Here is a 13,238-nt window from a genome sequence, read left to right as displayed (position 1 = left end):
CTCCTTTGTATACTGCTCCTTTGTGGTCTAAGTTTAAAAAGGCTAGTATGCAGAAGCTTAAGGTTGCTTATAATGACTGTATGAGGACACTGCTCAACAAACCCAGGTGCTCTAGTGCAAGTGACCTGTTTTGTAATGCAGGGGTCTGCACTTTTCAGGCATTACTGAGGAGACTCACCTACAAATTCATTTGTCGCCTGAATGACTCCCAGAACAGCATTGTGATGCTGCTAGTAAATGCTAGGTTTAGTGCCATACGATACCAATCATCACTATGGAAAGGCTGGTATAAGTGTCTTTATAGAAATGCCGTATTTTAGTTTTTTTTTCCTTTATCTTTGTATCTTTTTTATCTTTTTGTATATGTTTTTGATTTATGTATTGTTGCATGTTATGTCTGTGCCTTCTGAATGGACCAAGAGTCTGTAAAAATAAAGGTTGATGATGATGATGATGAAACAAGCCAAATACAATATCTGTATGAGCACAGGTTTCCAGTGTTGAATGCATTACACATAGGCCCACACCATTACAACAACATGTTCATACACAATACTGTAAAAAAGTTGCATTCTACATCACATGATGTGCAGTGACACTGCTGCTAGAAAGGATCAAACAAATAAGCAGGGCCATGTTAATAGATACATTCTCAATAAATATAATACAGCTTCGTATGCTCATCTGAGGCAAATGGCTGTCAGCCTTTGACATTCAATTCTCAAGAATAACCATGATTTTTATAGGCACTGATGATCTTGATTTTTGCTGATTGTTGAAGTTTGTTGATTTACATAGATGGGTATTATAAATATTCAACCAGATACAGTATCTTGTTGTTTAATGTCAGTACTCGCTGAAGCTCTGTGAAATGGTACAACACTTAATTGTGTTTGCAATGTAGTGAAAGCTAGAAAAAAAATCCAGCTCGGTCCATCCTACCACATATGACAAAAATCACAGCAATATAAGGAACTTAAGTGAACTGATGTTTAGAATATTTAATTTATATATTGAATAACACTTATGCTTATGTCGTAAAATATTTTTTCAGTCACTGTCTGTATCAGTGTCTCTTTTTCATTTCTAAAAAGAGCGCTGAACCCATCAGACCTAATTAGGGTCTTTTACATCACTCATTTCAAATGAGTTCCGCAAGAGTTCCCTTTGTCTTGATCAGATTTTTGTTTTCCGGTGACAGTGGAGATGAGTGATTGACAGCTGATCTCCTCTCAGAACAGCACCCACAATGCACCTTTGTGGGCACAGGTCCAAGAGATTGCAGGATTTTTTGGGACAGGTCAGGTTTCCTCTTACGGTGCCAGCAGAATGACATAAATGGATTGTAGTGTTTACCTAGATAAAGATTGAAAGACAGAAACTCTTAATGTACATGAAGTAGGTAATTGAATAATCAGTTACATGATAATTCAAATAATTTGTAAACTTTACAATAAGGTTCTATCAGTGGTGGGCTGTGCATTAAAAGTCTAGGCCTTCAGTGTGATTCATGCCATTAAGAAAACACAGTTTCACAATGAAGAAGACACCCTATTCCTTTGGACATTATTTACATTTACATTTATGCATTTGGCAGACGCTTTTATCCAAAGCGACTTACAGTGCAATTATTACAGGGACAATCCCCCTGGAACAACCTGGAGTTAAGTGCCTTGCTCAAGGACACAATGGTGGTAGCCGTGGGGTTAGAACCAGCAACCATCTGATTAACAGCCCTGTGCTTTAGCCACTACGCCACCACCACTACATTATACATTATACATTATACATTATGTTGCACCTAACTAATAATACTAATTGACATTTCATAAAAACACGTCCACACACAAAAGCCAGAACTTGAAACAACACTTAATGTTCAAGCAAGCCTAATTTTAACTGCAGCATGACTGTTTTGTAAAATGAATGTTCCATGTTCCACAATTTTTCATATGAATCTACCAAGGAGGTCTATAATACCTGGAGAAATCTATCAAAAAATATTTTATATGTTGCTTGCAATACATTTATTTTTGTCAAGGTACACGGTAATGCTGCGTTCCATTCAAATTGGATGTGAGATATTCCTATTTGATATCTCCGAACACAAATGAATTCCATTCCCCGATATTCAGAACTGCAACGCTCTCGTTAGCTTAGCAGGGGTTTGACTCTCATTAGAGAAGTCTCCTAGCAACCCAACTGATAAATAATGCTGCAGTGCTAGCTTTTGTGCTTCATTTGTACAATTATCAAAATAGATTTTAATGTTTTATACACTTGTTTCAGTAAGCGTTTGTTAAACAAGCTTTAATATAATCTTTTTCAATATTACTTAATAAAGTGAATTTTTATCACTTACTTTGTATTTCTCCCTGAGTGTGGACATGTTTGTGTGACATCCTGTATCTCGGTGGTGATAATTTCAGCGCGAGCCAACAAGTTGTAATTCTGATTTCAAGATGCATTCCATTGCACTTTTCCTACTAGGAAGTTGTAAAATCACTACTTTTCAAAATTTGATCCGAATCTGAATGCTCCAGCAGCCTAATTTACATTTAGAAAACTCAATGTTGCTATAACAATGCAAAAAGCACTTACCAATTTGCTTGAACTGATTCCCCCTTTCATGATTAATAAACTAAGCAATCACATGCAGAACATCTCAGGTTTGTAAATCCAGAAGGATCACTTTCTATATGGGGATAGCGGCAGTAAAGACAGTTGAATCGTCAGCAAGATCTCGTACTCTTCGCTTTCAAATTACGTCACTTAAAGTGTGATTGCATCACTCAAGGCCAGCAAAAAGGCCTCGACCGGGACATATCCTAAAAATCACACCCACCAAGAACAAATAAATCAATGTGATTGGCTGATGAATCTGACAATCTGACTTTAGTTACCCATTCATTTGCATTGTTGAGGGATTCTGTGGAAATTCTCAAGGCCCGAAGGAGTGGAGCTCAAACTCACACAGTGCTCCGGCTAACAAGCTCGACTTTGGGCATGAGATTTTTGAAACAGTTGTCACGCTTCGCTTTTTAGCATCAAGGAATACATTCTGACTGGACAAACTTTTAGTTTTTCTCTATTTATTTGTAGATTAATTGAGAGTGGAAAGCGATTTAAAATACATAGGCAAAAAGGTGATTGAGGATGAAAGGAAGAAAAATATTTAAAAATATGTAAAATTAACTAACAATGGTCGAAATTTTCACAGCATATATTAATCTTGGTTAATGTTCATTTAAACATACAGTAATCATAAAAAAAGTTGTATATGCAAATATTAGTTAATGCACTATGAACTAACAATGAACAACTTTATTTTTAACCAACATTAAAAATGATTTATAAATGCTGTAAAAACATATTGTTCATTGTTAGTTTATGATACTTAATGCATTAACTAATGTTAACAAATGGAACCTTATTGTAAAGTGTTACAATATAATTTAGAATGACAAATTATCCTTCCAATCCTCAAATCTGAGGTTCCAAGATTGCTGATATTTAGCAACATGCTATCAACCACTAGCTACATAATAAAACATCCTAGTAACCCCTAGTTACATGCTAAACATGCTAGCAACATACAAGGAAGGCCTAGCTACATGCTAGAAATGACTTGCAACATGCTAATATCATGCTAGCAACCTACTTACAGACTAAAACATGCTAGCAAAATCTAGCTGCATGCAAGAAAGGCCTAGTTACATGCAAAGACATGCTAGCATTGCCTAGCTAGCCGCAAACTTGCTGCAAATGTGCCACTTGTTATTTTCACATGCAGATGAGCTTTTGATTCGCCGCAAATGTTTGCCAAATGTTTGCAGTTCTTCTCCGGTAGTGGTAAACCTCCGGCAAACCTTTGGCAACAAGGGATAATTTGCTGCAAGTTTGAAGCAAAGATCATTTGCATGTAAAAATTATCAGTGGCAAATTTATCGTAAGGAAAAACATGCTAGAAATGCCAATGCATACTAGCAATGCCTAGAAACCCCCAACTACTTGCTAACAATGCCTCGAAACAAGTTAAAACAGGCTAGCAACACCAAGCAACAAAATAGCAATTCCTAGTAACTAGCCAGATCTAAAACATGCTAGTAATGTCTGTATGTCTGACATTAGATCTAGCCAGTTGGTTATTTGTCTTACTGTGATGTCTGTATGCACTTTTAACTTCCAGACAAGGCTTTGTCAAGCCAACATCAAAGTTTGTCTCTACAAACTTTACTATCTAGTGTTTGAGTAAGAAGGAAATGGGACTTACTGAATGTCACTTTGAGATGGACCTACACCAGGCCATCATATAGGGAGAGTGCCTGTACAATAGATGGGTCCCCTTTGGAGCCCTCCTGAAACTCATGCAGGGTCAACATCCCATCTGCATTCTGGTGACAATAAAGGATGAAGATAAGTAATGTGTCATGTCACTGTCTTCAACTGTACACTAGGAACTGATGCTGTGGGATATGCAGGGAATGTAGAGTCAGTGCAGTTTTAGTGGTAAATTAATTTCTGTTCTTGCACTCTAAAGCTCTGTATCTTATCAAAGACTATTTTTATCAAAGCCTTCTGAAGGACACTAGATAGAGCAGTAGAGCTTCAATTTTACGTCTTTGATGTAAAGTGCGTTCTGTTTTCTAGTGCAATGGATAGCCTTCCTGAAAATGACTGTAGAATTAAGTCAGTGTATTTGACCAACTGCTAAGAAAATTAAGTCAAACAGTACTAATAGCCAGTCATGGGAGAGACTTGTTACCCTACTAAAATGAACTACTAAAACCACAACTGAAAAATGTATTGTGGTGAGAGGGTGTCTAAAGGTTCAGCAAGGCTGTTAATGAAAAGGACCTTATCCCTTGCCTTGCATAAATGCAGTAAATTATGCTTGGATGAGATAATACATTTCATATACATTTTTTAAGTAGGTAACAAAGCTACACACTTGTGTGAATAAGTGGTTGACACTAAAAAGTTCATGTGTCACATACTCAACTGGTTTCGCAGTGAAATCCCCCCTATAATTTACTATGATGTGTGTAATAACAACGAAAAAAAGACAAAAGCCAGTGGAAGACAATAAATACACAGTAACAGAAACTTCACCTTATCCATCATAGAAAAGATGCGATCAACTCTTTTCTCTGGTGTGTTTTCCTCCTCAGGTAACTCGACTGTGTTCCCCTGCAAAACATAAGACACAAAGCCCTGAGACATAGATGTAAACCTGAACTCTCACAGGAGAAGGAACAAAAACCCATGATAAAAAGGCATGACAACATCCAGTGTAACCACAAAGGTACCAACACACATCTCCACACATACAATAATAAGCAATCCTTAAAGGGACAGTTCATGCAAAACAATTAAAATTCTCTCATTGTTTAATCAAAACCATTTGACTTTTCCATGGAACAAAAAATGAGATATTTGACATAATGTTCAGTCTCGGTCACAATCCACCTCCATTGCATCAGCAAATGATTACATAGGCTAACATTCTGCTTTTTTTGTTCCACAGAAGAAAGCCATTCAGGTTTGGAACAACATCACTTTAACATTTCCAAATAACAGTTCTCAATGCTTTTCAGCATCCTGGAAGGTATGATTTGCAAAGACAGTCATTATAATTTCTTTATCAATCTGACGGACCTTCGTAATACATTTGTAAGGGTTAGACTTGCAAAGAAAACAACGATCGGGTTCCAAGAAAGCACTTTTATTAACTCAATACAAATAGAAAGTTACGGTTCAGTAAAAAGCAAATGACTCACCACCATCTGGTAGATGGCATCCACAATGTTCAGCATCTCATCTCGGGTTATGTAGCCATCATTATCAAGATCGTAAAGTTTAAAGGCCCCTGTGACAGCAACAACAAGCAAGCACATTAAGAAAGCTCCATCTAGCATCCTCAAAAGAGCATAGAGTAACTTGTTATTAGACAACCATCATTTTAGATTTTTACTATTTATTATAATATGCTAATCTTTTCATTAGTCATAATAATAAATGAAAATGAGTGGCAGGCATATTCAGATCTTGTGCATTCAGTGTGGGTCCTGACATATTTGTCTTTTTAAGATATTGAAATGCCAGTCCTTCCACAATCTCCCAGAAATAAATGAACACATCTCTGGTTCAGATACAAAAAAGCTTTGAGGGACTGTTGACAAAAGGATTCTGGCCTTACATCTGAGTTTCTCATCCAGTGTTCCTCTAGATGTGACAGACAAAGCTTGAATGAACTCTGAGAACTCGATGCGTCCATCCTGCAGATACAGGACAAATAGAGAGCATGTTAGTGAAGGGAAAATGCCGGTTTGATTTTATTGATTTTATTCCCCTCACAACAGCAAATCCTGATTTCACATGCAAATCTGTTACAGTCTTACTTTGACATTAAAGACACACCCAAGATAGCAAAGAACTACAGACTACAGCAAAAATAACTGCAATTAAATATGGTAGCAGCATGGAAGGCATTTCTGTTATCTCATCTGTACTCGACACAATCTTACAGAAAGTTTTACATATTGGAATTCTGAAGTGTTTTTAAATATATAATCGTTCCAGACAGTCCCACTGAGAATTTAGAAACGTCTGAGAATGTAGTCTACTGGGGCATCACAGTTGTGCTGTCTGACTGAAAGAACTCAAAACTTCCTCACCAGTTTAAAAAAAGAGCATTTATAATTACCATCCTGCTGAAACATATGTGTGTTTGTGACTTCACGAGACATTGCTCATTTGTATTTACATATCCTACAACATATGTCATCCCACCCTTGGCCACACCCTCTGGCTCTCAGTTCGAGAGCAGGACAGACAGGCCTAGTGTGGCTAACTATTACTGAACACCAAAGGGGACCCATCTGGTTATATATCTTGCTTCTTGGAAAAGATGCAGTGTCACGTTACAACTTTGAAGAGAATACGCCATTCTCTTTCATTCAACTGCTCTGGGTCTTGCTGTTTTGAGTACAAACGTGTCATGGATGCATTATTTTGCACATCTGCACTATTTGTTATTTTTGGTGTTTATAAGCATGCATTAGATGGACATATTTGACCGTTTTGATGTGTTTCCTGCGATGTGCGCCTCAGTGCACCTATATGTGTGTCATTTCTCCGTGCTTTGGACTATGTATGTACGAGATGTTTTTGCTTTTTGCTTTTGGCTCATATCAGTGTGGATTGCTCATGAACCAGTCATAATAAAATTGAAGCCTTCCAAAGGAACTGTTGAAGGATGGGGCAGTTAAAAATCACATGGACCTGATCTCAAAACAGATTATATAAACGGTTTCATTTAAAATGTCATGACTTTTTGATAGTTTATGGTGCTGAGTGTTAACAGTTACGCTTGAGATGAACAGTGTAATATATTCTGATGCAATTTGTTGGATGTGCATTATGTCTAAACCATTTAGATTTATAATGTTGTGGAGCTTTTTTCATTTTCTTCCGATTTAGGTTTTTAATATGGCTGTATTTGAGGGGCTGCACGATGTTAACCAATCATAATAGTGGGCGATTAAGTTGAAGTTTAAAGGAGACACTTAGGCCAAAACTGATCGTTTCAGTCAAAACAGCTCTTCTGGGAGATATTCTGGTGGCACAGGTATTTACCAACTCCGCAAAGATAAATTTAAAACATGAAATTTCTTGGAGAACTGCAACTTTAAAATGTCCCCCAGTAGGCTAATCAATAAGTGCTATCTTTTTATTGATGCCTTCATTTCTGACTTATCAACCTATTCCATTTTCAACCTCTTTTTACCTTGTTCTCATCAAATACATTGAAGACAAAGGTTGCAAACTTGGTGGGATCCCCAAATGGGAAGAACTGCTTGTAGATCTTCTGAAAACCAGCTGCATCCAACTGACCACTGGGGCAGTCTTTAATAAAACCCTTATACCTGCCACATAGACATGAAAGATGAATTAAGATGGCAGTCAGGAAACATATAGGGATTATTCGGGGCAGGAAATGAATACAATATATATATACATATATATATACACTGGCAGCCAATGTATGAAACCTTTCAAGCATTTTATAGCCTTCATTCCTCAAAACAAAGATTGACTGACGAGTTTCTAGAGAAAACTGTTTCTTTTTTTGTGCAATTTTTGACCTAATATTGACCAAAAGACATGCCGGTCTATTGCATACTGTGGCAACTCATAAACAAACACAAAGGCAACGATAGGTTCAATTAACGAACCAAAAAGCTTTCAGCAGTGTTTGATATAATGGCAAGTCATTTTCAACTTATTTGAATTAAAAAAAAAATCAAGATGTGAATTATATCACAATTAAGATATAGACTCAATCACATATGAAGAGAGGGAGAGACAGAAAAAAGCCCTTATTGCTCTATTACAGAAGAAATGACCACCCTTACAAAAACTCGAAACTAACTGCAAACCTGCCGCAAATTTGCCGCTCGTCATTTTCACATGCAGTTGAGGTTTGTTTGCCATTGTCACGAATGACGGAGAAGGTAGAGTCGGGACGAGGATCTAAATGCAGCAGGTTTTATTAACAATAACGGCAACACAAAAGAACACCAACAAAAGAAACATCCACGATGGGAAAAGGTAAATAAACACGGAAGGCAAACAAAGGGTTAACTTAACACGGAAGGTAAACACGGGGATAGCTGGAGTGAAAACGACGAAGGAAGCATGGGAACAGGCATCTACATACAACAAAGACTGACAGGGGAAAGGAGAAACAGACCAGGTTAAATACACAAACACAATGAAGACTAAACGAGACACAGGTGAGAACAATGAAGAGTGCAGGCAGTGAGAGAGGCCAGGAATTGTGGGAATTGTAGTTTTGACAAGGACAGTGAAACACGGGGCGAACAACAAGGAAAACACGACATGGAGCGCGAACGGTGACGGGTGAAGTGGAAAACACGGAGCAGACAAGGAAACATGACATAAACGTGATAGTGCGACAGAGAACACAGGGAACACAGGGCAGACGACAGGTAATCGTGACAGAATCCCCCCTCAAAAGGACCAGATTCCAGACGGACTTAAGACAAAGACAGGAAACAATATCAGGGATAAACAGATGTTCAAGGCGAGAGGGGCTAGACAATGGGAAAAACAGACGGACCAAAGGTGGCACAAGGGACACAGACCAAGGGGGCACCAGGGACATGGAGACAGACTACGGGGGCACAAGGGGAAATTAGGCAGTCCAAGGAGGCAAAAGGGGCAAATAGGCAGTCCACGGGGGCACAAAGGGCAGACGGCAGACCAGGGAGGCCGAGAGGGCAGGTGAGCAGTCTCTGGGGTGTGTGCAGGGAACCAGGTCGGGTGGCCTGGGGAACGTCCCCCGGGTAGGGACAGGTTTAGAGGGCCTGGGAGCTGGCCACTGGGCAAAGGCCGGTTCAGGGGACCCGGGAGGTGGCCACAGGACCGGGACAGTTCGAGGAGGCCTGGGAGGCGGCCACAAGACAGGGACAGGTCTAGGAGGCCTGGGAGGTGGCCATCGGACAGGGACAGGTCTAGGAGGCCTGGGAGGTGGCCATCGGACAGGGACAGGTCCAGGAGGCCTGGGAGGCAGCCTCAGGACAGGGACAGGTCTAGGAGGTCTGGGAGATGGCCGCAGAACAGGGGCCGGTTCAGGGGACCTGGGAGGTGGCCACAGGACCGGGACAGTTCGAGGCGGCCTGGGAGGCGGCCACAAGACAGGGACAGGTCTAGGGGGCCTGGGAGGTGGCCATCGGGCAGGGACAGGTTCAAGAGGCCTGGGAGGAAGAGTGGCCACTAGGGGAGCTGGCGGAGCCAAGGAGGACTTCTGAGATGGCGCAGTCGAAGACTTGGGTGGTGGCGCCGAAGGAGGCGCAGGCAAGGCCGCAGGAGACCCTGGGGGCGGAGCTGCGAGGGGCTCTGGAGATGAAGCTGAGGGAGGCTCTGGGGGCTCAGGCGGCAGAGCAGTGAGAGGCTCAGGAGGCAGAGCCGTGGGAGGCTCAGGAGGCAGAGCCGAGGGAGGTGGCGCCGTAGGAGGCTCTAGAGGCGGAGGCCTGGAAGGCTCAGGAGGTGGAGCCGAGGAAGGCTCAGGAGGCGGAGCTGAGGGAGGTGGCGCCGTAGGAGGCTTTAAAGGCGGAGGCCTGGAAGGCTCTGGAGGTGGAGCCGAGGGAGGCTCAGGAGGTGGAGCCGAGGAAGGTGGCTCCGTAGGGGCCCTTACGGGCGGAGCCGTAGGAGGCTCGGGAGGCGGAGCTGTAGGAGGTCCTGGAGGCAGAGCCGAGGAAGGTGGCGCCGTAGGGGCCTTTAGGGGCAGAGCCGTAGGAGGCTCGGGAGGCAGAGCCATGGGGGGCTCAGAAGGCTCTGGGAGTAGAGCTGTAGGGGGCCCGGGAGGTGGAGCTCTAGAAGGCTCGAGAGACTCGAGAGGTGGAGCCCTGGAAGGCTCGAGTGACTTGAGGGGCGGAGCCCTGGAAGGCTCGAGAGACTTGAGGGGTGGAGCCCTAGGAGGCTCGAGTGACTTGAGGGGCGGAGCCCTGGAAGGCTTGAGGGGCGGAGCCCTGGGAGGCTCAAGAGGCTTGAGAGGCGGAGTCCTGGAAGACTCAGGAGGCGGAGCTCTGGGAGGCTCGAGAGGAGCCCTGGAAGACTCTGTAGGCGGAGCTCTGGAAAGCTTGGAAGACGCTGACTCTTGGACGGGCATGATCACTGGCGCTGGCTTTTGGACGGTCGAGGCTACGGGCGCTGGCTCAGGGACGGTCGAGGCTATGGGCGCTGGCTCAGGGACGGTCGAGGCTATGGGCGCTGGCTCAGGGACGGTCGAGGCTACGGGCGCTGGCTCAGGGACGGTCGAGGCTACGGGCGCTGGCTCAGGGACTTCAGGGCGACAGGCTCGCTCACAGTGACATGCGTTGGCTCGCTCACCGTGATATGCGTAGGTGCCGGCTCGCTGACCGTGGCAGGCGCTGGCTCGCGGCAGGCGCTGGCGCTGGCTCGCTGACAGTGGCAGGCGTGAGCTGGAGAGCGGAGGCTTTCCTTCTCCGGGCGGAAGAAGTTGGCTGCGCTGGCTCATCGATCCGGGAAGGCAGGGGCTCAGGCTCGACAGCCGGAAACACGAGGAGTGGTTCCTCGGGTGCGAGTTTTCTGAGGGTGAGACTCACGTACTCCCTCCACGTGTGCTCTCCAAATTCCGGCGCTTCCCGCCACTGGGCTGATGATAACCCGCCCCGGTAGATGAGCTTCAGGGAAGCGTCGTCGAACCCGGTGTGGATGGCGACCGTGGAGAAGAGCCGTGAGTACTCGCGAACGGGAAAACCTGCATGGGCCAGTGTGGTGAAAACCGCTGCTAGATCCATTTGCGGTCGGTCTTTCTGTCACAAATGATGGAGAAGGTAGAGTCGGGACGAGGATCTAAATGCAGCAGGTTTTATTAACAATAACGGCAACACAAAAGAACACCAACAAAAGAAACATCCACGATGGGAAAAGGTAAATAAACACGGAAGGCAAACAAAGGGTTAACTTAACATGGAAGGTAAACACGGGGATAGCTGGAGTGAAAACGACGAAGGAAGCATGGGAACAGGCATCTACATACAACAAAGACCGACAGGGGAAAGGAGAAACAGACCAGGTTAAATACACAAACACAATGAAGACTAAACGAGACACAGGTGAGAACAATGAAGAGTGCAGGCAGTGAGAGAGGCCAGGAATTGTGGGAATTGTAGTTTTGACAAGGACAGTGAAACACGGGGCGAACAACAAGGAAAACACGACATGGAGCGCGAACGGTGACGGGTGAAGTGGAAAACACGGAGCAGACAAGGAAACATGACATAAACGTGATAGTGCGACAGAGAACACAGGGCAGACGACAGGTAATCGTGACAGCCATGAAGTTTGCAGCTCTGTGCTGGTAGTGGTGCAATTGAAAATTATCATTGGTGAATTTGCTGCAAATTTGACACGTACTCTCGATATTCATAAGGGCAGAAGATATATTTATAAAAACTTGTAATTATGTAAATGGTGGTTTATATTTAAAGAGGTACCAAATGTATTCTACTTATTCCCCACCACAAAGACAAAACATGAAAATGTTTCCTCTGGCCAGTAACCTCTGTAAATTAAGAATCTGACGCATGCTGCTTGAACCCAGAGCATGCGGTAAATGTATTCAAAGATAACTTTCCCAACTTGGGAATTGGCCATTCCAAATTGGGGAGGAAAGGGTATAAAATAAAAAAAGATACATTGAACCTCTGTCACTTTATCCAGCATTTTTCAGACACAACACTTCAGTGCTTTATTTACTATAAGCTAATTGATCCCTGACAAATCTGAGGACTATCATTGTGGCGCATTTCCAAGACATTTTGGGCAAATGGTAAAATGCTTGCAAAGGATATTATAAGGCAAGTCAGCCTTTAGTTGAAAATTAATTTATCAGCACAAACGTCAGTTCAAATTTAGATTAATTTTAGACCTCATTCGTTGCGTAGTGAGGTTGTCTTCAAAAATAATGACATAAATAGTTTTCATTTATCACTTAATGCCTTACGAAGTCCAGTAAATATAAAAAAGCTACATCAATATTCAGTGTGGCCACCTTTACCTTTAAAGCAGTACAAATTCACCTAGGTACACATCAACAAAATTGTTCTTGGTGGTTGGCAGATATGATGTTCCAAACTTCTTAGAGAATTTGCCACAGTTCTTTATATCTATTTAGGCTTTATATCTATTTAGTCTCAATTGCTTCTGTCTCTATATGTAATCTCAGACAGATATGATTGTAAAGTATTCAATGGAAAGGAGGAGGCGAGAACTGGCTTTTCAATATAAATAATAGTTTAATGATAAACTCAAAAGACCACGTAAACACACACATGACAGACATGTCCGCTAACGATCTCTCTCTCTCCCGCACGACACCCTGCAATCGACCTTTATACCTCGGAGGCTTGATTAGCCTAATACGGGACCGGGTGTGTATGATCACGACCCGGCCCCCCTCCGCCCTGCCACAATGATGTTCAGTGGGGGGCTTTGTGGGGGACATGACATCTGTTGCAGGGCTCCCGGTTCTTGTATTCTAATCTTTTCTATTTGCCAAAGTAATGTTTGGGAGTCTAACATTAATATTTCCTATTGACACACTAAAGCTGAAGATATAAATAACCATCTTAAGACAAATGCTTTTGTGAAACATCTTATGTGCCTAAGACTTTTGCACAGTACTG

The 13,238-nt window shown here is 42.7% G+C and overlaps 1 protein-coding gene across 1 annotated transcript in view; it reads right to left on the bottom strand.

Moving 5' to 3' along the window:
* Positions 1 to 377: 377 nt before the first annotated feature.
* LOC127628692 (neuronal calcium sensor 1-like) overlaps positions 378 to 13,238 on the bottom strand; it is a 35,188-nt gene continuing 22,327 nt past the window's right edge. The window contains exons 3-8 of the mRNA XM_052105490.1: positions 7,790 to 7,928; positions 6,200 to 6,278; positions 5,781 to 5,869; positions 5,113 to 5,190; positions 4,274 to 4,394; positions 378 to 1,356 (exon numbers count right to left, since the gene is read on the bottom strand). Coding sequence (XP_051961450.1) covers positions 4,296 to 4,394; positions 5,113 to 5,190; positions 5,781 to 5,869; positions 6,200 to 6,278; positions 7,790 to 7,928 — 484 coding nt within the window. The 3' untranslated portion in view covers positions 378 to 1,356; positions 4,274 to 4,295. The remainder of the gene's footprint in view (positions 1,357 to 4,273; positions 4,395 to 5,112; positions 5,191 to 5,780; positions 5,870 to 6,199; positions 6,279 to 7,789; positions 7,929 to 13,238) is intronic.

The sequence above is a fragment of the Xyrauchen texanus genome, chromosome 3 (assembly GCF_025860055.1).
Source record: "Xyrauchen texanus isolate HMW12.3.18 chromosome 3, RBS_HiC_50CHRs, whole genome shotgun sequence".
NCBI lineage: Eukaryota > Metazoa > Chordata > Actinopteri > Cypriniformes > Catostomidae > Xyrauchen > Xyrauchen texanus.
The sequence above is the reverse complement of the archived record's forward strand: the minus strand, read 5'-3'. Positions and strand labels throughout refer to the sequence as shown.